The sequence below is a fragment of the Balaenoptera musculus genome, chromosome 20, assembly GCF_009873245.2.
Source record: "Balaenoptera musculus isolate JJ_BM4_2016_0621 chromosome 20, mBalMus1.pri.v3, whole genome shotgun sequence".
Taxonomy (NCBI): Eukaryota; Metazoa; Chordata; class Mammalia; order Artiodactyla; family Balaenopteridae; genus Balaenoptera; species Balaenoptera musculus.
In genome coordinates this window covers 12,571,309-12,597,702 of record NC_045804.1, presented here as the reverse complement: position 1 = coordinate 12,597,702, position 26,394 = coordinate 12,571,309, and the positions used below count along the sequence as shown (strand labels likewise).

Sequence of the window (26,394 nt, the reverse complement as noted above, 5' to 3'; positions counted from 1 at the left end):
TACAGCTTCCCACTAATACCCCTAATCTCAACTTGGAGCATCTCAGCCCCAGGGGACAGAGGTCATGACCCAACCTGGCACACGGAGGCCTGGGAAAGTTCTCCTGAGGTGGAGGATGGAAGTCTCAGCCTGACCCTGCCCTTGGCCTTCACCAGGTCAGAATGGACGGCTGGAGGACACAGCCAGGCCTTGGCAAGGAACCAGGCCCGGGAGCCACCAAGGGGGCCGAGAGAGTGGGCTGGGCTGCGTGCCAAGCTCTAAGCATCCCTGCAGCCGCCGGGAGGGCGAGGCCTTGCCCAGCCTTCCTGTGCTGACCGCAGTCCTCCTCTTCCGGGTGACTCAGCACAGCTCGGCGGAATGTCTGGGGGCACTCAGGAGAGGGTGGAACGAAGCCAGTCCCTTGCCCCTCAAGCGCCAGCTCACAGGTGGTTTCCAGGGAGGCATGAGGGTGGGTCCTGTCCCTGCTCTGCTTGGCCACTCGAGCCCCCGTCTTCCCTCACCTTGGTTTCCTCACTTTCACTCCAGAGGGTGGACCTCACGGTCTCTGGGGATTCAGTTACTGGAATCCCTCAGCCCCACCGAATCCCCTCAGAGGCCGCAGTGGGCAGCAAAGTGAGGTGGACATCAGCCCCCCGGGCAAGACGGCTGTGGGGGTCGGTTGACCTGGCGAGGTGCACCCCCTCTTGGTGCCCACTTGTCGGGCAGCTTGTCCTTTTGACCATGGCCTCACAGGGAACACCGCTCTCTGTCCCGCCCATGTCCATAGCCCTGCCTCTGCCTCCAGGCCTCAACCTCTAGGAAATGGCTATGTTGGGCCCCCTGGTTCTCTTGTCCCTTCCAGGAGCGCTGTACTTCCCACCAGAGTCCCTTCCTGGTTGTGGCGCCATGAGGACGCCCTCCCCTGCCCCAGCTTGCCGCCCGGTTCACAGGGCACCCCTTGTTCGGCGGGGGCAGGGACCATCCAGCTGGCTGTCCATGGCCTGGCACATACTGGTAGCGGGGGGGCGGTGAAGGACATCTCTCCCACTGAAGCCTCCCAGCTGGTCCCTGTTTCCTCAGGACCCCACCAGGGAATTTGCCCACCTGCTTCTGGTGGTCCAGAGGGGCACACAGAGGCCCAGGCAGCAGGTGGCAGCCTGGCCTTTCCTGCCCTGGGGCCTGTGAGCAAGTGGCTAGGTCATTGCAGCCTAACACAGGCACCTTCCTAATCCGAGGGGGAAGTGACTTGCTCAAGGCCCTGCAGGTTGGTGCCTAAGCTGGCCCCACCCAGATCCCTGTGCTTTTGGGACCCCATGAGAGGCCTGCAGCAGGGCTCCCACAGTGAGGTCAGCTCCCAGCTCTATGAGCCCCACGGCCAAAAATTGAAGGAAGGACCTGGAGTCATGGGCAGTCAGAATGGGGGCCTCGTTGGGCAGCCCCTGGTACTCCCCTGGGGGGCACTGTCCTGGGAGGGCATCCAGCTGCCAGGCCAGGCTGCCCACACAGGGGTCACTTGATGATCACCAAGGTCAGGCTGTATTCTGGGATCTGGGAGCCACAGCCCAAGCCCAGCCCTTTGATGTGTGGCCGTCCTGGTTTATACCACCCCACAACGAGCCAGCTTGCCACCCAGTGTTGACATCTGCTCTAAGCTTAGGTGCTGGGGGCGCCAGTGGGAGCAGGACAGCTGACCACGCCCAGGCCGGCAGACTTGGCCCACTCCTGAGCCCCCTGGCCTCAGTTTCCCCATCTGTAAAGTGGAGAGAGTTCTAGAATCACCCGAAGTGTGGCTTTGAGGGCTTCATGTGATATAGGGGCCACCCCACATGACAGGCCGGGAAGCAGGGCCCCCTCAGAGCCCACTGGCTTCTCAGGAAGGTCCAGCGCTAGCCCTTTGCTGGCCCTTTAGTGTCCCTGCAATGTTGTTATTATCCCACAAGCATTGTACCCTCACAAGCTCCAGCTGTATGCTTGGCGTGAGGGGGCAGTTTGACCCTGGCTATGCTAGTCACGAAGGGGCTGGGCAGGGTCCCTTAACCTCCACTGTTCTGTAACCACATCTGTGAGGGGTGACCACAGGGTGGCCTGTGGGGAGCTGGCCCTGGGCAGATATCAGCCCAGGGAAAGCAGTCTGTAGCAGGTTGAATGGTGGCCCCAAAAAGACGTGTTCTGGTCCCAGTACCTTAGGATGCGACCTTCCTTGGAAATAGGGTCTTTATAGATGTAATTAGTTAAGATGAAGTCACATGGGAGAAGGGTGGGTCTAACCCAATAGGACTGGTGTCCTTAGAAAAGAACACATGTGAAGACAGACACAGGAGGAAGGCCACGTGATGACGGAGGCAGAGAGTGGAGTGATGCATCAATGGGCTGAGGGGCACCAAGGACTAGCACCAGTAGTCACCTGAAGCTGGAAAAGGTGGGTCAGGAGTCTATCCAGGGCTTTTGGAGGGAGCAAAGCCCTGAAGACACCTTGATTTCGGCTTGTGGCCTCCAGAACTGCTGTCTCAAGCCCCCAGTTTGTGGTCATTGTTATAGTGGCCCCAGGACAGACACACGGTCAGTCAGCATTGGCAACAGTGGGGATGCAGTAGGCTGGCCGAAGGGTCACCTGCCTTGCAGTGTGCGCAGAGGGCATTCTGGGTGGAGGAGGGGGTCTGGACAGGATGGTGGGCAGGTTGGGGGAGACAGACTGGGAAAATGTGGGGTCTGGCCTGACCTGTGTGGAGACCAGGCAGAGAGCTGGGTGGAGAGTAGTCAACATGTCCCTCCTCCCCTCCATGGGCATCTACTGGGCTCCCGGACGTGGGGCACAGATAAGGGGCCGAGCTCCAGAGCCCAAGTGGACAAGTTTGCAGACCTTAGAGGGCCTGTGGGGCCCGCCAGGAGTGACAAGGCCCCTCTTGGGGTGGTGAGGCCCTGAGCTCTCAGCAGGGCCCACTGCCGGCCTCCATCATTTTGTGGGCTGTGTGATGTGCAGGGGCAGGTGAGTACCATACCTCTCTGGGCCCAGCACCCCAGAGGCCTTAACTGGGGCTCAGGTGAGGGAATCAGAAGTTCTGGGATGTTGGGCGATTGAAGTGGTAGAAGCTGGCCCTGCCACAGGAATCAAGGCCATGCTGCTCCTGGGCCACCCTTAGGGTTAGTGCTAGGGTCAGGGTCAGGGTTGGGGTTATTGCAGGGATAGGGTTATGGTTGGGTGGGTCAGGATTAGGGGTTAGGATTAGTGTTGGTGTTGTCACAGTAGGGGTTAGGGTCAGGGTGAGGGTTGGGGTTAGGTTTAGTGTTGGGGTCAGGCTCAGGGCTGGGGTTAGGGTTACTGTTGGGGTGATTGCAGGGATACGGTTATGGTGGGGTGGGTCAGGATTCGGGGCATAGATGATGAGGTGCAGAGCTCATATTTATTGTTAGGATTTGTCTTTATTCAAAGAGGTGTATCCTCTTGGCCCTTTGGGTTTACATAGATACACCCCAGAGGCCCTTCACTGGGGCTGAACTAGCACCCATGTAGTTCCCATGTTGTTTCTGATCCTCAAATCTATGAGAAATGGAGGGTGTTATCCCTAGTGTATGGAGAAGCAAACAGAGTCTCAGAAAGCTGTAACAAGAGGAGCGGAATTGGGATTTGAAGCTGGACTGTCAAGCAGGTTACCCTGGTCTGGAGGCAGTGAGGCTGCCCAGGGCCTATGGGATGTAGGTTAAAGGTCATGGGGACCCTCTGTGGCTCCTCCAGACAGGCAGGACTATTTTCACGTGGTTTCTGTGCACTGATAGGATCACATCTTTCATTTCCCATGAGGCTTGAATTATTGATCTGCCTGATATTTAATAACCTCTGGACCTCCCTCCAAGAGCTGCCTCCTAAAACAGAGGGTTGGGACTTTTGTCCAGCACTGGCAGGAACAGCTTGGCGACTGGCTCTGGGCAGCCAGAAAGCCATCAGGGTGGAGAAAACACAGGTGGAGAGGCGAGGCTGGACCAAAGACTATGTCCCCCCGCCTCTGTGCCCATCACTGCCTCTGTGCAGCCCGGGCCCCTCCCCTCTCGGGTACAGTACCGCCCCCGCTCCGTGCAGTCCCACATCCCGACCCGTCGGAGCCGCCAACAGCTTCGGGGCTGCGAGACGGGCGGGATCGCGGAGCCCAGCTGGACGAGTCGGGGGGCTGTCGCGCCGGGAAGCCTCGGCCGCCTCCCGTCCACCCGCAACCCACTGATAGTCCTAGGCCTTCCTCCCTCGGCTGCACCTGCGCGCGGGCGGGGCGGGAGGAATCCGGAACCTGGCGTCGGGGCTCGCGTTTCCAGCCGGCGGGACCCGAGCAGTGCACCGAGCCCGCCCGGATAGTGGCAGACGGACTCGGGTCACCATGGCAACGCGGCGGGACCGGAGGCTGCTCGTAGCAGGCGTTCTGGGTGAGGCGCGGACGCGGGGGCGACGCGGGGGGCCGCCGAGGGACCTCAGGGGCTCGCAGCGCGGGAGGCTGCGGCCTCTCGGCTCGCTTTTCACGGGCGTCGTCGCTTTCCTTGGAAAGACCCGAGATGTTCAAGTCCTGCCAGACGCAGTGCGCTCGCGCGGGGCCCGCCGGCCAACCCCGCCGGGCCCGCGGAACCCCGTACACCGACCCGGGGCTGTTCCCTGTGGGGCTGTTCGCTGCAGCGCCCGTGCCGCCGGCGGGGTGGGAGGGCCGGGGGCGTTCGCTGCCGGCACGCTTTGTTTCGAGTGCTCTAGTGTTTATTCGACCCCTCCAGGAACCTGAAGAGGTGGGCGCTGCAGAGATGAGTTTACCCGGGTTCCACAGCCAGTGAGGACGGGTTCAAACCCAGGCAGCCTGGCCCAGAGTGATTTTTTTTTTTTTTTAATTATTTGAGACTTACAAAAGAGTTGCAAAAGGAGTACAAAGATCGCCTCTGTACCTTTTGCCGGGATTCCCCCAAATGCTAACCTTTTATGTTACCATAGTTCATTGTAGCAAACTTAACACTAATACAAAACCATGATCTAATGTATAGGATTTATTCACTCAGCAATTATCCCACGAATGACTTTACTCTTTTACAAGATCCAATCCAGCACCATCCGTGTTTTCTTTGTCTTCTTATTCGTTAATCTGGAGCACTTCCTCTGTCTTTCCTTGACTTTCATGAGTCAGTTATTTTGTAGAATGCCCCTCAGTTTGGGTTTATCTGATGTTCCTTTATGATTACTTTTAAGTTACGCATTTTTATTAAGAAAAACCTTACCAGTGAAATTGTGTTTTTCTCTGCATCTTATTAGGAGTCATCTGATGCTGATTTGTCCCATTACTGCTGATGCTAACTTCGGTCGTGTGTTTTAGGTGATGTCTACAAGGTGTTTCCCTCATCAAGTTACCATTTTTCCCTTTCTAAATAGTAAATATCTTGTTTATAACCATACTGCCAACGAGTAATTTTAGCATCCAGAAGTGAGCATTTTCTGAAACAATTATAAGTGTTGCATTTCCCACATGGTAATTTTTCCATTTCCATTATTTCTGCTTTTATAAGTTGGAATTGTACTGTAAGGAAGAACTTTCCATATTTTAATTTGTTCAGTTATTTATCTTGGTATAGGCATTTTAATTTTATTTTTATTTCATAGGTTATAATCCATTACTATCACTTATTTTGTTGCACTGTTGTCCAGATTTGGCCCGTTCAAATTGGCCTCTGTCCTTTTAGCCTGTCCTCAACATTTTGAGCACACACTTATTTTCTGACACCACAAGATATTCTGGACTCATTTTGTGCTTTCCTTGACCCAGCCTGGAGTCAGTCATTTCTCTAAGGAGTGTTGGTTCCTTTTAGTTGAGATGTTTTTTTTAGAAACCAAGATCTGGGGGAGGTATGCTCATTGCTACTGGAGTGTCATTGCTTTTTGGCTTTCTCAAAGGGTGAGCTGGGAAACATATATTTGTGTACACTATACACATCCGTATCTATTTCTGTATCCATATATCTGTACATATTAAAAACTGAGTTTATATTGATACTTCCAATTCCAATCCATCACCACAGGGTTCATTCTACATTCCTTTTCTTCTAACTCTGGCTCCTATTGTCCTCAGTACCTTTACCTTTTTGCTCAATCCTAGACCACATATAAAGTAATTTCAGTATTGCCAATCCATATTTCTGGGAAAAACAAACCTACTAAAGTATAATATTTGCATGTGGTTGTTTTTGTTTTTTTCCTTAGAATATATAATTAAAATGCTGTTTACAAAGTTGTCTTAGTGTGTTTATGTTATTAATTTGTAATAAAATGATGTTCATTTGTTTCTGATTATATTTCACTTTGAGTCCTTATTGATTTTTTTTTCTTTTTTTTTTTTTTGCTGCAGTGTGCGGCTTGTGGAATCTTAGTTCCCCGACCAGGGATTGAACCCAGGTCCTTGGCAGTGAAAGCACGGAGTCCTAACCACTGGACCGCCAAGGAATTCCCAAGTCCTTATTGATTTTAAGTTTTGGTATGTGAAACATTTATGTGGTTCTGAAAGTGAGCACAGTGTCAGCTCTTAACTACAAGACTCTTCAAACTTCTATTTTATCATTTATTCGCTTTTTTGGGGGGAGAGGCAAGGGAATTTGGCAGCTGTAAATTCAAATAAAAAAGCACTCTGTTCCCCTCACTGTAGCAGTATCCCTCACCCCAAGCAAGTACCAGTGATTGAATTAAGATCTATCTGCTGCTCATCTCTCTCAGGTTTTACAAATGGTCATGGGTACTGTTTGGCAGTCAGTGAAGGACAGGAGAAAAGGCTTGGGTCATAGGCCCCTAATTTTCATCCCCTCGATCCCCTTAAAAATTGTCTGTACCGAGTTTAGTTCATGCTGGGATTCCAGAGGGTGCACTGAGTCCCCTGTCCTGAGTGCAGAGATGAGCCACCTCTGGACTTTATTTCAAGTCCCCCAAAAATGTTTTATAAATTCAGCTTATTGAATATATTTACAGAGCACCAGTAAGACAACATGCCTTACCGAAGTAGATTTGGGTTTTCTGCATTAGGAATGATGGTTGAGTGGAAAGCCAAATGTATCTGGAGCCATAGTCCTTCAGAGGAAGGGGATAAAAAGAAACCTCTGCTTTAGGTGTCTCTTTGACCAGCCATTGTGCCTAAATGGCTTGTTTGTGAGCATCTAGGCACTGACTTGTAGCCTTTACAAATGGTCCTTTTTTGTACATTTTAGAGTTTGCAACTGCTTATGTTTTACTGAGGTGTTTTTTCAGTAAAGTACTTGTCAAGTGTTTATTCTAAAACAATTGCTCCAAGTTTTTGGTCAGACAAACAAAAGTGTGATTAGTTCTACTGTCATATCTGCAATTGGGTAGCCTGTGGGTTCCTCTCTGATTTGGTCATCTTGGCAAGGGGTGAGATTGGCAAGGATGAAGTCATCCTCCCAGGCTCCTTCCTGTATATCCAGCTCGTAGTCACTGCAGCCAGCTTGCTGGAGAGGTGGGGCCCTGCCAGGGCAGGGCAAGCCCCTCTGCAGAGCCCACTTGGCTTGGAAAGCTCTTTCTCTTCCATGGATCTCCTTTTCATATATGGTTTCTTAGGCCTCATCCTTTGCCCCAAACTCTTTTAAGTATGATGTTGGCTGTTAAGAGATGCTTGGCTATAGATCCTCCTTGCAGCCCTGGTCCTGTCGTAATCTGTGAAGAGACACCTCAGAGTCTCTCACTGCCTGGACGCGCCAGTTTCTGAGCCTCTTTCTCAATGCTCCGTTTGATCTGATAAGGCTGGGCCTGCATGGTCAGGGTCAACTGCTGCAGACCACTGCTGGGTTTTGGGTGAGAGAGTAAGTGAGTGCCCGAGCTCTTCCACACCCCACTGTATAATCTGTGGTGGCGTCTTGACACCAGGGGTGCATTCGAACTCACTCATGACTGATGTGGTCTTCAGATAGGGCCTCTGCTGCTTGTGTCTGTTTGCAGCCTGCAAATTTTCCATGTTTGGGAAACCATGGCTTTCATGAGGAGTAACTTCCACCTTCCTAAGACCCAGAATTTCCAAGTGCCTTTCAGAACTAACTAACTAACTAACTTTTTTAATCTAAGGTAAATATCCCCCTTAGATTAAAAAATAAATAAAAAAGTTTAGAAAGGTCAGCATTTTACAGATGAGAACATCAGAGTGATGAGATGACCTAGCACGGTCCTGGTCCATCCCCCGCTGACCCCACTCGTTCTCTTAGAAGACTGTGAATGCCGTGGGCCAAGACGAGTTGACAGTGCGCTCCCCCTGCCCTTCCCGGAGATTTCTCCAGTTGCCCCAGAAGTTTTGTGTGGTCCCTCCTGAAAACTGGGTGCTTGCTGGGGATGCCTGCTGGCTGACAGACAGATTGGGTCCAGATTTTGAATCTGTGACCTTTAATAAAAGCCGATTAATCTCAGCCTTGGGGCTTTTAGGATTTGTGACGGATGCAGGGCAGGCTATCTGTGATGGGGTGGGAGGGAAAGGAGCATGAGCACAGGGCATGTCGAGGTCCAGCGGAGCGTACACCGTAGAAGCTCGTTTCTCTCTGGGGACCAGCTGGAGGTCCAGAGGGAGCTGTGGTGGGCAAGATGGGCCAGGCCCCATCCTAGGGGTCTTCATATACTGTGCCAAACAGGTTGAACTTTCTTTTGAAAAGGCCACGTGCCATGGGCACAGTATCACGTGGTCAGATTTCCGTACTAGAAGAGTAATTTCCATGGGTGGCTGTGTGACCGATGCATTTAAGAGGCGAGCCTACGGACGGTCCTCAGAGGAGGGAGGCCCGTTGACCTCACAGACCTCCGTGTGCTCTCCCTGTAAAGAACCGCAGTGATGACTCATAGGCATTTCATCAAAGATCACAGTAGCATCGGCATCATTTAAAGTTGTGTATTTGCTTAAATTCTGATTCTTTGCCTGTGAGTGTGCACAGGCATGCGGGTGGTCTGTGTGTACGCCGATTTCTGTTCACAAGACTATGCCAGACCCCAGAACTCACTAGGCCATGCACCAGCTCGCACTCATGCAGCCCCACTGTAGTCAGCTGGCTTTGTGCATATGTTGGGGTTTGGGGGACCAGCCATTAGGCGTCAGTTAGTGTGGGTGAACGCCCAACTGTGGAGGTCACCGAGTCGCCTTGTTATTCCACTCCGGGCTTTTCTTGAGCTTGGTGGCCAGGCTGACCTGCTGGAACCCTGGTTTCCCAGTGGTCCTGGGAAGCTTGCAGCCAGGGCAGGGGCCACGGACTGAACAGGATGTGTAAGCCTCCTGAAGGCTGAGCAGAGCCCCTTCCTGCCTTTCCCTCTGGGCAGGGCCTCCCTGACCTCTGACCCGAGCAGCCCTGCGTCTCCGGCCACGCTAGTGATGTGGGAAGTTACCTCCTCTGCCCCTTTGTTTCCGTGCATCTCTGTCTTGTCCCAGCAAGGATGACAACCCGTTGGTGTGGGGACCTGGCCCCTATGTCTCCAGCAGGTGAAACAGCACCTGACATGTAGTAAGTGCTAAATAAATACTTGTTAAATGAATAAATGAATAAATTTAAGAACGTTTGCTATGTCTATGAGAATTGTACGTTACTTAGTATCATTTTTTTTCTGGCTACAATGATATACATCCTAAATGGAGTAGTAACAAACATTTGTTATCTCCTTCAAGGTGCCAGGGATTGGGGTACAGAACAGAGTGTGGTGACCTCAGGACATACCTGGGGAATCCCCTAGGCTGTCTACCTGGGGAAAATACTTGGCAACTGACTGAATTGGAAGCCAGTAACTCCAGTTTTTACTGAATTCAAAACTTTTTAAAGTGAATGTCCTTAGTTTTCCTGTAGTTCATTGATACATCCAATAACACACTTAAAGATCAAGTTATTGTTGATCTAGAGTGACCGAATCTGAAGGGAGAGGGCTGGCCATCAGAGTGTGGGGTGCTTGGGTATTTTGGAGTGGGGGAAACCATGGACGGGGTAGCAGAGGTGGGCCAGGCACCTCACGGATGCAGGGCCATCCTCTGTGGTAGAGCCACCTGGGCTCTGAGACCACCTAGCACACAGGGTTGTGGGTACTTTAAGGAAGCCGAGCCTTTGGAGGAGGAGGAGTGATTTGGAATGGCCCTGGAGGAACAAAGATACCTGCCTCACCAGTTCCTCTGCTGTAGCCCCAGAGCCCCATGTTTATGTGTTGTCATGTGATAGTTTTTACCATTTAGTTATTTAGTACATGCTTTTGAGCGCCTCCTGTGTGCTGGAGTTCCAAGTATGGGATACCATGTGGAACGTGTAGGGAAGAATGATAACATAAGTAATAATCCACCCGCTCCTGATAAGTGCCACGCAGAGAATTTGGATAGGGCTATGGCATTGCACCAGCTTTAGTCAAAGTTTAGGGGGGATTTCCTGCAGTGATCCTTGAGTTGGTCTCAGTGACACGAAGGAGCCTGTATGTGGGTTGGGAGGAGCATTCCAGGCAGAGGGGCAGCTGGATTGAGATTGACTGACGGGGTGGGAGGGGGAACCATTCGGCACATCCCAGCCCTGAATGTAGTGATCCAGGTGTTGTAAGTGGACCGAGGAATGGGAAGCCCTGCTGGGTGGGGGGCAGTTAGGCTTTTTTTTTTTTTTTTAAGATTCTTTTGGTGGCTCTGAAAGGGCAAGTATGGAACAGAGGGGCCAGTTCAGGGTCTGGAGTCAGTGAGACTCCAGGTGAGGGATGATGGTGGCTGAGGTGTGGTGGGGGGATGAGAGACAGCAGGAAATCCAGGCTAGTTCCAGGTGTTCAGCTTGGGCAGCTGTGTGGAGAGGGGTGCCATTGGCGAGCTGAGGGCAACGGGGGCGGGGGCGGGGGGCGTGCAGAATTGAGGGTGGCGGGCTCAGGGTTTCTGTCAGCACCCTGTTAACTCGAGATGGCAAGCAGGCCCTGGATGGATGCAGCTAAGGAGAGGCTGACATGGCCGCACTGGGCCTGTGGGCGCTGGGCGAGGCAGGGTGCGACTGCCTAGCAGGAGAGGTGGTGGAGACCAGGGCTGTGCCCAAGGTCTGCCCCAGCAGAGCTCTGCTCTGCCCCAGAGCCCTGCGGGGAGGTCACCCCACTGTCCCTGGTTAGGACAGCTCTATCAGGACACTTGTGGAGTTCGGCCGTCCCTTCTGATTAGGACCCTGCTTCCGAGTTCGTCCTCCCTCCCTGCCCTCACACTCAGAACGCTTGCTTCCTGTCCGATGCCACATGTCAGGGGGCGCTTCTTCCAGCAAGCATTCTCAGGTTCTCGGTGGACGCCGAGTGGGTGTCCTACATTTAACTCAGTTCCCACACTAACTGCCTGGGGTTAGTGCTGATCCCACAAGATGCCCCACTTCTGGATGCCAGTTGCAAGTCCAGGTTGTCACCTATGCTTCTGCCCGACTACTGTAAATCAGGGTTCCCATGACCCTTCTCCTCAGGTTCAGTAATGTGCTAGAGTAGCTCACAGAACTCTGGGAAGCGCTTTACTTACTAGATCACCAGTTTATTATAAGCGGATACAACTCAGAGCTGACAGATGGAAGACACAGGGTAAGGTGGGTGGGAGGGGCCGGGAGCTCCCATGCTCGCTTGCCCAGCACACTGCCCTCCACATCTCCACGCCTTCGCCAGCCCAGAAGCTCTCCAAACCTGCTGGTTCAGGGATTTTTATGGATGCTTTTGAAACCGTGCATAATAATTAGTCAAACCAATTCACCTGCCTTCACTAATCAAGGTAGTTTTAAGACTTGCATGTCCTCCGAGCAGCACGTAGCCTAAACAATAAGATGTTTGCCCGAGTTGTTTTCCAGGAACTTGGAGTCAGCTGCGTCTAGTTCAAGCTGAGCCAGTTAAGACTGGATAGGACCACCAACCCTCCAACTGGGCATGTAGGAGTGTCCGCTTGGTGACCTTTTAACACTGGAGGGTCGAAAACTCCACCCTCAAAACGTGCAGAGGCCTGTAGCCTAGTTATACCTGTGCAGACCGATTACCAAACCTTTTTTCAATCACCTTTCCTCATGACCTTGCCTCTGACCGCCCTGCTTCTTTATTCCTGATCCCATAAATACCCCGAGCCCCTTGCCTCTGGGGAGGTGGATTTGAGATCCATTTTCTTCGCTTGATTATCTTGCAAATAAACGCCCTCTTTGCTGCAACCTCGGTGTCTAAGTGAGGCTTGTTGTGTGGGGGGGCAAAGTGAACCTGGTTGCCAGCCACAAGGTAAGTCCAGAGGGACTTTTTGCCTGTGCCTCGTCGGCCCCTTGCCAGTACTGAAAGCCTGTGGATGAGTGAGCAGCTGCCTGGTCTGTTTGTTCCAGGGACCGTCCCCTGGATTTCCCCAGGGAGGTGTTGCTGACCTTCAGTGCTTAGTTTCATTTTGCAGCAAAGAGACAGGTTTTGGGTTTTGAGTTTTTGTGTTCAGAAGATGTCTTTTGGGTGAGTAACCTCCTTAAAGAAACGCACCTGTGCCTGTTGGCAAAAACCTTGGCTCCCTGCACACCGATGCGGAATAGAAATACGGAGACAGAGATTTGGAGGAAAAGAAATAGAGAGGCTTTTATTTCTCTGCCAGGCAAAGGAGAGACACAGCATGCTAGCGCCTCAAGAACTGTGCCCCTGCTCCTCGGGGAATCAGAGAAGATTTTACATGTGGGGCTTGCAGTCCAGCCTATATGATAAGGATCAAAAGTAGTGAAGGTCTTGCATTCTTCTTCCTGCATTATTTCAAAACAGTCACAGCTGGCATCAGGCAGCCTGGTAATTGGGTTGTTGGGTCCGTTTGTCTCTTGGTTAACGGCCTGCAACCTTCTTTCTGAAATGCAAATGCTACTAGGGAGTGCAGGATGTCATTCACATAGTGTTAAAGAGTGATAGGTTAGCTTTGTGAAGTACAAACCTAGTTACAGACACTACAGATTAGTAACAGTTAAAACTAGGAGTGATTAACTCTTTTAGGCCAGGTTATGTTTCTTCTCTAGCCTGTTCACTGTTCCCTTTATTTTTGTTGTTCTCAGGAGAGGGAAAACTTCATTTCTGTTTTTGCTGCAACATGCCTAGATTGTTTGCCAATCCTGTCCAGATTGTGGGTTAGAGGCCCACCCGGCAGTATTTTTAAACCTGATTGATTAAACCATTAGCCACTGGTGATTGATTCAGCCTCCAGCTCCTCTCCATTCCCTGAAAGTTGGGAGGTGGAGTTGCAAGCTCCAACCCTCTGGTTCCCCTGGCAACCAGCCCCCAACCATTGGTTATCTAGGGGCTTTCCAAAATCACCTCATTAACATAGACTCAGGTGTGGTTGAAAGAGGTTTGTTATGAATAATGGGAGACATCCTTTCACCTGGAGTTATTTCAGGAACGAGGAACAAAAACTAACTAAAGATGCCCCTGTAGCTTCTGTCACTCAGGAAATAAGGGTTTTAGGAGTCTTGTGCCAGAAACCATGGATGAAGACCAGTGTATGTTACTGTATCACAACACCACAAGGCCCTGCGGTCTCCTCCTGCTCTCTCAGCCTCTCGTGTCTGTGCCCTCTCCCTCTGCTCCTCATCTCTGGTGCAGTCACCCCGAGATGGGCTGGGCTGGAAGTGCATGTGCCTCCTCCCCTCCATGAGGCTGGCCTGCACCCCCAGTGGACACCGGGGAGTTGTGGACGGATGTTTGTGTCCAGATTGAGATCATCTCGGACCCCTGAGGATTAGGGGCTGCGAGGACCAGCCTTAAGAAATGATAGTATTTGTCACACAGGTGCTGATAAAAGCGTCCCCTGCACAAGTTTCTGGGGGTCGGCACAGCAGGCCTGTGGGAGAGACTCAGCCTATACTTTTTCTGTCCTCTGTGGCTGCTTTCACGCAGAGTTGAGGGGCTTCAGTAGAGACCCGATGACCCACCAAGCCCTAAATATTTACCGACTGGCCGGTAAAGGGAGAAAGCTTGCCAGGCCCTGTGCTGCACAATTTGTTTCCCTTATAGGAAAAACTACGTAAGGAATTCATTTAGATCTAAATGCCGATGGCTTCACCTGGGAAATTGCCTTACTTTTTCCTTATGAAAGACGCAAATCCTGTGATGGATCCTGTTTTCCTTTGTGCTTTACCTTCCAGCAAGCCCTTAGTCAGATGCATTGCTCAATACTTAATAATTACCTGGCCTTTATTGCCCATTCCTAACGTTCATCGTGTGTTTCTTTTTTTAAATCAATTTTATTTATTTATTTATTTTTGGTTGCGTTGGGTCTTCGTTGCTACACGCAGGCTTTCTTCATTGCTGCACGTGGGCTTTTTTAATGGCGGCGAGTGAGGGCTACTCTTCATTGCAGTGCACGGGCTTCTCACTGCAGTGGCTTTTCGTGTTGCGGAGCACAGGCTTTAGGCGCGCGGGCTTCAGTAGTTGTGGCACACAGGCTCAGTAATTGTGGCACACGGGCTTATTTGCTCCGTGGCATGTGAGATCTTCCCGGACCAGAGATCGAACCCATGTCCCCTGCATTGGCAGGCAGATTCTTAACCACTGCGCCACCAGAGAAGTCCCTCATCGTGTGTTTCTTATTTTACTTTCTGTGTTCTGAGCACTGTTCTGCTGAGCTGTGAGAAACAAATGTCTAAAAAGCTTGTTTCATGTTCCCACTATCTACTGGGGTAGCCCAGCACATAACACGCATCTTCTTCCAGAAAATGCACCCTTATTGTTTCTTTAGTCCTGACAGAATATTTTGGGAGTCTCTAAATACTAACCTAGACCACTTTGACGATTTCTACTTTACTTTTTTTTTCATTTTGTTTCCAAGATGTTAATAGTAATAATTTTGATTACATAGATAATTTTTTGGTGGGGGGTGTGTGTGTGTTTGTTTTTTGGTTTTTTGGTTGCTTTTCTCTAGAGTTTTATGTGTTCTATTATTAGTGATCACCTTTCATAGGGCAAAGAGTCCACAACTCATAAGCTAAGCAAGACTTGGGCTGTCTGAGGACAGCAGTGCTGGTGGCAGCAACTCTGCAGATGTTTGAATTGAGGTCCTACGAAGAGTTCAATCACAGTAAACCTGATGCCATCAAAACGTTGTGTAAAATGAAAAATTTGTTCATTTCTTACCTCCACTGGGTTTTAGAAAGTAAGGTTTCATTGTAGAACTTTGTTTGTTTTTCTTTTAATATTTATTTATTTATTTATTTATTGGCTGTGTTAGGTCTTAGTTGCGGTGCGCAAGATCTTTCATTGCGGCACAGGGACTCTTTGTTGTGGTTCGTGGGCTCCGGAGTGCACAGGCTCTGTAGTTGCGTCACGCAGGCTCTCTGGTTGTAGCACGTGGGCTTAGTTGCCCGGCAGCATGTGGGATCTTAGTTCCCCGACCAGAGATTGAACTGGTGTCCCCTGCATTGCTAGGCGGATTCTTAACCACTAGACCACCAGGGAAGTCCCCCTGTTGTTGGTTTTTGTTATCAGTAATTTCAGGAGTGAACTGAACTTCACGTCTCTAAAAAAGTTGTGCTCTTTCTGGTTTAGAGAGTGTTTGCTGTAAATGTAATGTTAAAAATAAAAACAGAAAAAGACCCTCGGGTTCTCCTGTTCCTGTTTCTGAGTTAGTTTGTGGATATTTGCTTTACATTGACCAAGGGGGACCAGTATTGATGCTGATGGTGCCCCTTGGGATGGGCTGCATGGAACCTCCACACCTACAGGGTGTCTTCACAGGCCCCTGAAATCTTGTTCCTCTGTCCAAGAGGGTTTCTATGAATGTGTATTGACCCTGTGGGTTGAGATGGCCTGGGACAGTTTGTCTTTTTCATCTTAAAAAAGACCCACTTAAAATGAATCAGACATTTCAGACTCTTTAGGGACAATGATACACAAAAGTCACTGCTGGATGCCTGCCTCAGACCCCACCTGGCCTTCATGGAAAAGCACTCTCAGAGCCAGGCATCATTCACATTCCACCCTCTGCCCCAGAAGATGCCAGTGGCACCTGTGCCAGCCTTTATGCTTTCTGGGCCTGTTGTGTAGCTGGCGGGGCCTGACCCATGGCCTCGGACCCATTGCATAAGTCAAGCCCAGGAGATCCCCTCCCCCGCCCCCACCAGCGGTTTTGCACATCAGAATCCACCCCATCTCTGCCAGCTGATGGGACCAGGACAGTGGTGGAGGTGCCCCGGTGGGGAGCAACCCTCACCAGCCCTGCCCCTTGTGGGCCATCCTCTGTGGACACGGGAGGCAAGAGGTCTTCAGACACTTGTTGGCAATTTGACAAAGTAGTTTTATGCTGTTGAATCGAATAATTAAAAAATCGGAGTTGCATGTTATATATCTTCGTTTTTTAAATTTTCATTTGTTTTCTAGCACTTTTTTGTGTTTTACAAAAGTATCAGTGCACGATGGACTGGAAACACAAGAACAGAGGAGCCTGCATTCCAGCTCCGGGAGTAGAGCATGGGGGTGGGAAGGGGCATTGGCTCAGGGGCCACCTGCGGCCAGGCACAGCTCAGCTACTGAGCGGCCTCATTTTTTTATTTGCAAAATGGAGAGAGCACTTTATGAAACTATTTTAAAGAACCTAACTTTTGTAGGTGAGCAAACAACACTCCCTGCCTTTCCTTCCTCTCTTACCTCGGTGATCCTGCACTTACTGTCTGTTCCCTCTGCTGTAGGGTGAGGATAGGGTAGAAAGAGCCTTGGGGGTCTGGGCCTAGTATGCCCCTGCCCTGCTGGACCCTAGGGGAGCTGCCTTTGGCTCTCCAGAACTCAGGGTGTGACCAGAAAGCCAGTAACTGGCCAGAGCATCCTCCTGCTTTGGTGACAGCGATCACTTAGTTGGGGATCTGAGGTGTGTGTTGTGGAAGACAGGGTCCCTAACGGTGAACCCGTTGCCCGCCTCCTCTTTGCTGCAGCTGCCGACATGCTGCCCCCGCCCACAGAGCAGGCCCTGAATGCCCTGCTGGCTCGCAAGGAGGAGGAGTGGCGAGCACTGCAGGCCCAGCACTCCCAGATGCAGGAGGCAGCCCTGCAGGACGCTCAGCGCCAGCTGGAGGAGGCGCAGGGGAAGCTGCGACGCCTGCGGGAGGACTTCGTCTACAACCTGCAGGTGCTGGAGGAGCGGGACCGGGAGCTGGAGCGCTACGATGCTGCGTTTGCCCAGGCCCGTGGGCTGGAGGAGGCCAGGCAGGCCGAGGTGAGCGAGCTCAAGATCGAGGTGGCCAAGCTGAGGCAGGCGCTGGCCGGTGAGGCCCGGCGGGTGGAAGATCTGCAGCAGCAGTCCCAGCAGAGGCTGCAGGAACACCGCCTGGAGCTGGAGCGGGTCCACAGGTGAGGGCCAGCGGACCCCACTCCCCGACCCTCCACACGCCTCCCGCCCACAGCGCTGCCCGGCTCCCACCTGTCCGGTGTTTGTCAAGGGAAGGCAGGCAGGGCCACACCTGGATGTCTTTTTCTGGGTCCCAGTGCAGCTGAAATTAGTGGACATTGGTTCAACTATTTGGAATTTTTCCCCATGATTTACAAATCTATATCATTATAATAAAACATATTTGAGCTTATGATTATTTTAATGGTGTGAAATATATATTAAATCCAAAACTAAGTGAGCTGACTTGAGGCAAGTCGACTGAGACCCTGAAGCTGCCGTCAGGCTTGTGGGCTCCGCTCACGGTGGGAAGGAAGGACAGGCCTCAGCTGTGCGCTCTGCTGCAGCCCTGAAGTGCTGTACACTGTTTTGTGAAGTGTCTCCTCGGGTCTTCTGCCCGTTCTTTTTCACCAAATTGGGGACATTTTCAACCGTTATTTCTTCAAGTACATTTTTGGCCCCACCCTCTTTTTCCTTCCATTCTGGGACTGCGGTGATGACATGTGAGTGTTACATCTTTTGTTACCCCACAGGTCTCTGAGGCTCTGCTCATTTTTTTCAGTCTGTTTCTTTCTATTAACAGGTCAGGTAACTTTTGTTTTTCACTGGTTCTCTTCTCTAACATGTTCATTCCGCCTTTGAGCCCAACCAGGGTGTCCTTTGTTTTGGTTATTGTACTTCTCAGTTCACAAATTTCCATTTGATTCTTTGTCACTTTTTCTTTGCTGAGAGTTTCTGATTTCCATTTGTCCTAAAACTGTGCAAAATTGCTTGCTGAAGCATTTTTACGACGGCTGCTTTAAAATCCTTGTTAGATCATTTCAGCATCTGCGTCATCTTGGTGTTAACATCTGTGGATTGTGTTTTCTCATTCAGGTAGAGATTTTCCTGGTTCTTGGTATGACCGGTGACTTTTGATTGTATCTTAGGCACTTTGGGAATTGTGTCGTGAGAGCCTGGATCCCACGTCACGTACTCTTCTGCAGGCAGTCACCTGTCCAGGTGCAGCGTGTAGGTCCCCTGGGTCCTGCCAAAGCCACCCCCGCAAAAGTGAAGCATCACCTGTCACCTCATGTTTGCAGAGGTGACCCTGCAAATGTGTAGTTTGGAGACTATTCAGTGTTACTTTTCTTAACACGGCATTTTTCACACAGTGACAGGAACGGTGAGCTGGACCAGCAGCGGGAGCAGTATGGGAACCTGAAGTGGAAGCTGGAAAGGAGGCTGGAGGAGCTGGACAGCGAACTTGCCCTGCAGCGGCAGGTAGGGCGTGGGGTCCAGTTCCTCCTCAGGTGCCCGCCCTGCCCGCCCTCTCTGAAACCAAAATTGTACCAGGTGGAGAAGACCATTTTGTTAGCCATATGGTATCCTGGGATCACAGATTTCCACTTTATGGTGATCTGTGGGGAAATGTGATGGGGTGTCTAAATCTTCCTCTGTAGTAACTCCCCCAGGGTTCTCTTTCCTTGGAAATAGAATAAACATTTCCTCCTTTATTTATTTTAGAAAAAAGTGTTATGAAGTTAAAGTTTGAGTTATTTACTGTAGAAAAGAGCTGGGAGCTCAAGTTGTGATAATTGTACTTCTTTCAACAAAGCAGTAAATAAGTTTAAATATAGATGTATCAACTGACAGGTGACACTTAAACCTGTCACCAAAATTTCTCCTTGGTGTCATTGAAACTCAGCCTACATGTCTGAGAGACTCAGCTATGTTGGGGTTTCGGTGAAGGATATCCTTCACACTTATGGCCGAAGTCCATGTCTGGCAGGGCTGTGTGTATGCAAGGACATGGGTACCCTTGGTCTCCTCCCAGGATGTGCCAAGCTTGTGTCATCAAAGCAGTGACTGGTGTTTATGGAAACTGCCTCATGGAGCTCCTTGTGCGTGTGTGTGAATTTATCCGCTCAACACAACAGAGACACAATTTTGTTCTACATTTTCCAGATAGGGGAAACATTAAGTAACCTGCCCAAGATCCCCCTCAGTAAGTGGCGGAGCCGTAATTTGAGTCCAAGACACTTCCAGTGCAAGAACTCTTAGGTATTGTCATCCTGCCACAGGATAACAACTCACACCTTATTTTTATAAATTTATTTATTTTATTTATTTATTTTTGGCTGCACTGGGTCTTTGTTGCTGCGTGCAGGCTTTCTCTAGTTGCGGCGAGCAGGGGCTACTCTTCATTGTGGTGCACAGGCTTCTCATTGCAGTGGCTTTTCTTGTTGCAGAGCACGAGCTCTAGGCGTGCAGGCTCAGTAGTTGTGGCTCGTGGGCTCTAGAGCGCAGGCTCAGTAGTTGTGGCGCACGGGCTTAGTTGCTCCACGGCATGTGGGATCTTCCCGGACCAGGGCTCGAACCCGTGTCCCCTGCATTGGCAGGCGGATTCTTAACCACTGTGCCACCAAGGAAGCCCACGCCTTATTTTTAGACTTGTGTCTGTGATATTGGAGAGGAGGTGGATCTAGAAGTCAACCTATGTGTCCTCACTTCTGCCCTCCTTGGAGTGATGCTGACTGAGCCATTGAGCTCTGAACTTGGCCCTTAGACTCCCCAGTGGATGTGCCACTGGGCAGATGTGAATGGTGTGCCTGCCTGTGCTGGCTCCTTTTTGGGCCCTGGGGTCAGCGGTTCTCAAGGAGGACAGACTTGTCAGCTGGCAGACTGAGGCCTGACTGCTGGGCCCTCTGTCCCACAGCATAGCGTCAGTGCCCTGAGATAGGACGGCATCCTGATGTGCTGTACCCATCAGGATGGAAGGCCCCCATGGACACAACTGTCCTTTTGACCGAGCTTTCAGGCACGGCCGCATCTACCAACCATGGCTGGTGGAGGAGGGGGCCCTGCCCTTTCCTTCCCCTCTTGGAAGCTTGAATTTTACTGTCCATGATGCCATCATCGCTTAGAACATTTGAAATTTCCTGCAGAGGACTTTCTTTTGGAGTCCCCAGGGACCAAAGAACTTTTTCCATTATGGGCGGGTTTGACTTTTGGAAACAGTCCAAGGTCATTGGGGCCTGAGCTGAGTGATCAAGACCAGGTGTGACTCATCTAAGTCATGAGGTTTCCTCAAGTGGCATTGGAGTCCCTTCCAAAGAAGGAGTTTCGGAAGGGCTCTGGGCAGCGGTGGGACTGTCCCAGTTAGCAGGACAGTCAGTGGCACTTGGAGGCAGTAGTGCCCTGGTGGGAGTTGTGGTCGCTGGGCTGGGTCTGTGGGTGGCTTCCCAGCCTGTCCACACTCAGAGCCCTTGCTGCGACTCAGGCTCGTTCAGGCTTTGAGCCCCCTTGTCCACAAGGAGGGCACCTCCAGATGGGAGTTTTTATACCAGCCCTGTCTCTGGAAGGAAGGAAACTTGACGTCTGGACTCTCCAGCTCTGGGCTCCGTCCAGAGCTGCTGCCAGGAACTTGGGCAGCCTTTGCTGCCTAGTGTGGTTCAGGGACAGCTGTGGCTCACGCCAGCCTCAGGGCTCTGCTGCCCACGCCCGACTCTCTGTGACTGAAGAAAGGGCCTTATGTGCTCATCAGCTTTGTGGGCTTCCTTTGGGCTGGTTTCCCGTCTCCTTTTTCTGAAGATCTTTGTGTTCATTATTGACTTGTCAAAGGTAGAATTGATTCAATGGTAATAGTGATTTTTATTTTCAAAAAAGAAGTATAAGATGACGGGAGTTGAGTTTGTTTAATGTTTATTATTTCTGCAAGCTGTAGACTGTGGACTTAAGGTTTTTCACTGTTGGTTAGCAGTCACAGGATTAGAAGCCACTGGAGGAGAAGCAATGATTTATTGATTTATTCATTCATTTAACAAATAGATTTTGCCAGACAACATCCCGGGCCCTGGGGTTAGGGCTGAGCAGGGGCCCCACCTGCCCTGGGAGTGAGCTGGCCCTTGTGGGGGCACAGTGGACACCCGAACATTACAGGCTCTGGCTGTAGCATCCTAGGGACATCACCTGCATGACACAGGGAGGCAGGGTGGATGGGGCTGATCTTTTAATAGGCAGGTCAGGAAGGGCACCCTGAGAAGAGGACTTGTGAGCCCGTCTTCAGTTGGCATCAGAGTTCAAGTTCAAGAGGGCTGAGATAGTGGCAGTGTAGGCCTCCCAGGCCCTCGTGAGAATGGCTTTTGCTCCAAGTGAGGTGAGAAACTCTTGGGGGCTTGTGAGCCAAGTTGAGTTTTTAAAAGATCCTCTGTTGTTGGGTTGAGGACAGCCTGTGGGACTGGGGAGGCAGGGAAACACGAGGAGGCTGCCACAGCCCCAGGTGAGAGGTGGGGGGCTTGAGCCACTGGCAGGTTCTGGATACACCTAGACAGCAGAGCCAGTGCACACACTGACAGATCAGATGGGGTGAGAGGCAGGCGCCGAGGACACATCTGGTTTGGGGCTAAGCGCCTGGCGGGACGACTTGCCCTGTTTGGAGATGGGGAAACTGCGCAGGGAGGATGGGAAGGGCGCTTGGTTGGGCTGCATAGGAAGTGGCTCCTGCGCTCCCAGTTGGACAAACCGGGAGGTCAGGATGGAGGGGGTGGGCCACAGGGTACAGAGCTGGGAACCTGGGGCATCGCCAAAGGGTGACTGTAGGCAGAGGAGCCATCCAGGCTGAGCCGGGGACATCGGCACAGGGCAGGGGCAATGGTGGGGGATTAGCAGGAGAGGGGCCCCCAGGAGCAAGAGAAGAGGGTGGTCGGGAGGCGGGCCTGAGCTGCGTGTCTCTGGGGTGAAGTGGGGACGGGGAGTGGACTTGGACGCAGCAGCGCATTGCAGGGGTGGTGGGTTTCTTGTTTCCTCACCAAGGACACTAAATGCTTGCCCGCTGGTCTGGGCCAGGCTCTGCCTGTGCAAGGGCTTCCTGCCCCCTGGAGGCCACAGACTGCAGAACTTTGAGCAGAAACCAAGTGCTTCAGTATTTTGTAGCGTTAGGAGTGAATCTCAATGATTTTCATATTCTGATCCCAACAAGGGTTACTCATGTGACCCCTTATACTTCGTCTTGCTTCTCAAGGGATAAAAAAAGTATGTTTTCAGTTGTACTTCTGCATGGTGTCTCTGAGGCCCCCCACCTTCCGAGGAGGGGAGGGAGGCTGCCGTGGAGTTTATTGCAGGGCGGAGGCAGACGAGCCCATGCTTGCCGGCGCGCTCAGGCTGGGTTCAGCCTTCCGCGACTCTTTCCTTCAGGTAGCTGAGTCTGTCCAAGTCTCTTCAAAAGCAGGGGCCTCATTACTTGGTCAGAAACCTGGAATCCTGCTAGTGTGCTGGGCTCTCCATGCGCTGTGCTTTCCAGCACGTGCATTTCAGTTTGACTCTGTCCCTCAGTGTGTGATTTCTGCATCTGTATCCAGACCTCCCGTCCATAGGGCACATCAGCCACGAGTGTCTGCTCTCCTGTCACCACTGTAAACAAGATGATAAAGGACTAAAGACAGTGAGAACCCACAGCAGTGATGGGAGCAGGAGAAGGGCCTCAGCACACGGATGAGTGAGCCTGCGCCTTTCCGGGAGGGCGGGGGCAGCAGCTGGGGAGCGGGCCTGTGGGAAACGCAGCCAGTGGGCCTACAGACTCAGAGAGGTTAGGCCTTGGGACACCAGGGGCCATGCACGTGCAGGTGGATGTCTGTATCTGGGGCCGCAAACCACGCCCCTCACGTGCAGATGGAGTGCCCAGCAGCCAGGAGCTCCTTCCCCAGGCAGAAGCTCAGCACAGTTTTCTTTACAGAAATTGAACTACCCATGGGGAGAAGGAAGGCGGCTGTGTGGGCCCTGGTGTCTGCAGCGCAGATCTGACATTAGGGAAGCAGCGCCCTCAGTCGGCTCTGCGAAGATTCAACTTAATTGAGCTGTAATTTCCTACAGTCCATGCACCCGTGTTAAGCGTGCAGTTCAATAAGGTTTAACACAGGTACTTGAGTAACAGCCAAGACAGAACTTTCCTGCCACCCAAAGTTCCACGTGCTTCTTTGCAGTCAGGGAGCAGCACCCCTGGCACCGGCCCCACTGGCCTGCTTCCTGCCGCTTGCGGTGAGATCTGTCTTTCGGAGAGTCCTGTGAGAATGGAGCCGCGCGCTGTGCCCCTTTTTGTCTGACTTCTCTCTCGGCATGACGTGTCTGAGGCGTATAGTTGTCACGTAGCTGGCAGCTTGTTCCTTCCCGGTGCCGGTGCTGTGTCGTGTGCAGGTGCCAGTCTCTTTCCGTTCTCTGTCAACGCACATTTTGGACACTTGGGTCGTTTCCAGTTTGGGGCCATTTCGAATGAGGCTGCTGTGAGCATTCTTGGCCGTCTTTGAATGGACACAGGCTACATGACCAGGAGTGCAATTTCTGCGATGTGTACTACGGCTGTGAGTAACTTTTTTTTTTTTTAATTTAATTTATTTATTTATTTATTTATTTATGGCTGTGTTGGGTCTTAGCTTCTGTGCGAGGACTTTCTCCAGTTGCGGCAAGTGAGGGCCACTCTTCATCGCGGTGCGCGGGCCTCTCATTATCGCGGCCTCTCTTGTTGCGGAGCACAGGCTCCAGATGCGCAGGCTCAGTAATTGTGGCTCACGGGCCTAGTTGCTCTGCGGCATGTGGGATCTTCCCAGACCAGGGCTCGAACCTGTGTCCCCTGCATTGGCAGGCAGATTCTCAACCACTGCGCCACCAGGGAAGCCCCTGTGAGTAACTTTTTTTTTTTTTTTTATAAAGTTATTTATTTATTTATTTTTGGCTGCATTGGGTCTTCGTTTCTGTGCAAGGGCTTTCTCCAGTTGCGGCGAGCGGGGGCCACTCTTCATCGCGGTGCGCGGGCCTCTCACTGTCACAGCCTCTCCCGTTGTGGAGCACAGGCTCCAGACGCGCAGGCTCAGTAATTGTGGCACACGGGCTTAGTTGCTCTGTGGCATGTGGGATCTTCCCAGACCAGGGCTCGAACCCGTGTCCCCTGCATTGGCAGGCAGATTCTCAACCACTGCGCCACCAGGGAAGCCCTGTGAGTAACTTTTTAAGAAACTGCCGAGCTATCCTCCAAGATGGTTGTAGCGTCACATTCCACCAGCAGCAGATTAGCGTTCTAGTCGCTCCCCGTCCTTGCTAGCACTTAGTGTTGTCAGTCTTTTTCTCTTTAGCCAGTCTAGTGGGTGTGTAGTAGTGTCTTACTGTGGTTTTAATGTGCTTATCCCTGATGATCAAAGATTAAGCATCTTCTCACATGCTTACTGGCCATTCATATATCCTTTGTGAAGTGTCTGTTCAGCTTTCTTGTACTTAAAAAAATTGGGTTATTTGTCTTCACATTACTGATATGTAAGAGTTCTGCATATATATTCCAGAAACAAGTTCTTAGGTATATATATTTCAAATGTTTTCTTCCAGGACTTCCCTGGCAGTCCAGCGGTTAAGACTGTGCCTTTCCTTTCCCTTTTTGTAACAGTCTCTTATGAATAGCAGGTGTTTTTAATTTCAGCATCCCAGTGGACTTTTTATTGCCTCGTTCCTGAGTAGGAGCATATAACTGAGGCAGGATTACAAGACAGAGAAATGCCAGCAACATAAGAAGAGGCCCAGAGGAACAGGGAAAATGACCCGGGGTAGGACAGAGATGATTCCCGAGACAGTGATCCTAAAACCCGCCGCTGTGTGATCAGCTCAGGTGTGAGGCAGCACGGTGGGCCGTGTGGCCCTGCCCATGCTAGGCTTGCCCGGGCATGGCGTCTGGTTGTCTGTGTTGGTCTAGCTGTCTGCGTGGGCGGCTCTGGTGCTCTGGCCTCCTGGGCCCCACAGGCGGTGCCAGTGATCCTGCAACTCCTATCAGCCCAGTCCTGGAGGATGGGCCGGGAGAGTAGCCACCTTCCTGCTCCCAGGGCAGGGGCTGGCTATTTCCCTCCTTCCCATGAGGATCTTCCCGTGTCGTTCCCCCAAGGTGAGAACTTGAGCCTCTCGGGAATGGGGTGGTGACAGAGCCAGCCACTCATCCCATTATATCTTCATTTTCAGTGTCTAAGGGCACATTGTGGGGGCTTGCTGAGATCAGTGCCCCCAGGGGTGTATTTTGCATCCATAACTCAGGATGCCAGGAGGAAGGGCCAATCATAACAAGAAAGAATTTTGACAATTAAAAGTATGTATAGAAGGGTTTCCCTGGTGGCGCAGTGGTTGAGAATCTGCCTGCCAGTGCAGGGGACACGGGTTCGAGCCCTGGTCTGGGAAGATCCCACATGCCGCGGAGCAACTAGGCCCGCGAGCCACAACTACTGAGCCTGCGTGTCTGGAGCTTGTGCTCCACAACAAGAGAGGCCGCGACAGTGAGAGGCCTGCGCACCGCGATGAAGAGTGGCCCCCACTTGCCGCAACTAGAGAAAGCCCTCGCACAGAAACGAAGACCCAACACAGCTAAAAATAAATAAAAAAAAAAAAAAAAAAAAAGTATGTATAGAGCCTTCCCTGGCCGTCCAGTGGTTAAGACTCCACACTTCCAATGAGGGGGCCCGGGTTCAATCCCCGGTCAGGGAACTAGATCCCCCATGCCATGACTAAGAGCCCGTATGCAGCAACGGGGATCCCGCATGCCGCAACTAAGACCCAGCGCAGCCAAATAAATAAATAAATATTTAAAATTTAAAAAATAAAAGTATATATAAAGAAATTAATTCAGAAAATGGAAAAAAGACACAGAAAATCCAAGAGAGAATTTAAGAGACATGGAGGATAAATCCAGGATTCATCTAACAATACAAATTCCAGAAACATACAGCAGAGAACAGGAAGGCGTCAGATTATCAAGTAAACATCATAGCCACTTCTCAGGGTGGGGACTTCAGACTGAAAGGCCCCCAGAGCCATGAGCAAAAGGGGTTTCAGAGGAACAAAGAGGAGATGCTACAAACGTCCAGAAAACCTGTAGAGGCAGAGCCAGGCCCAAACTCCTCAACCTCAGCTTGGGACAGAAGACACGTGACAAGGTCTTCAGCGCTGTTGCGGGAAGAGATGTAAGCCCGGGGCCCTGGGGTGTGAGGGTGTGGATGCCTCTGGCTGGGTGACAGCCTCTCAGGAAGTTACTGGAGTGCAATTACTGAGCGAGCCCTGTGCAGCGTGGCTGTGTGTCGGGGCCGAGGGG

General features: G+C 51.4%; 1 protein-coding gene across 2 annotated transcripts in view; it reads left to right on the top strand.

The window, feature by feature from the left end:
* Positions 1-4,250: 4,250 nt before the first annotated feature.
* CCDC57 (coiled-coil domain containing 57) overlaps positions 4,251-26,394 on the top strand; it is a 112,454-nt gene continuing 90,310 nt past the window's right edge. The window contains exons 1-5 of one of the 2 annotated variants that reach the window (XM_036838397.1): positions 4,351-4,389; positions 5,252-5,326; positions 6,339-6,464; positions 16,852-17,266; positions 18,458-18,566. In XM_036838397.1, the coding sequence (XP_036694292.1) occupies positions 16,860-17,266; positions 18,458-18,566 (516 nt within the window). In that variant the 5' untranslated portion in view covers positions 4,351-4,389; positions 5,252-5,326; positions 6,339-6,464; positions 16,852-16,859. Of the gene's footprint in view, positions 4,390-5,251; positions 5,327-6,338; positions 6,465-16,851; positions 17,267-18,457; positions 18,567-26,394 lie in introns of both variants that reach the window. The other variant, XM_036838396.1, reaches the window with a different exon arrangement.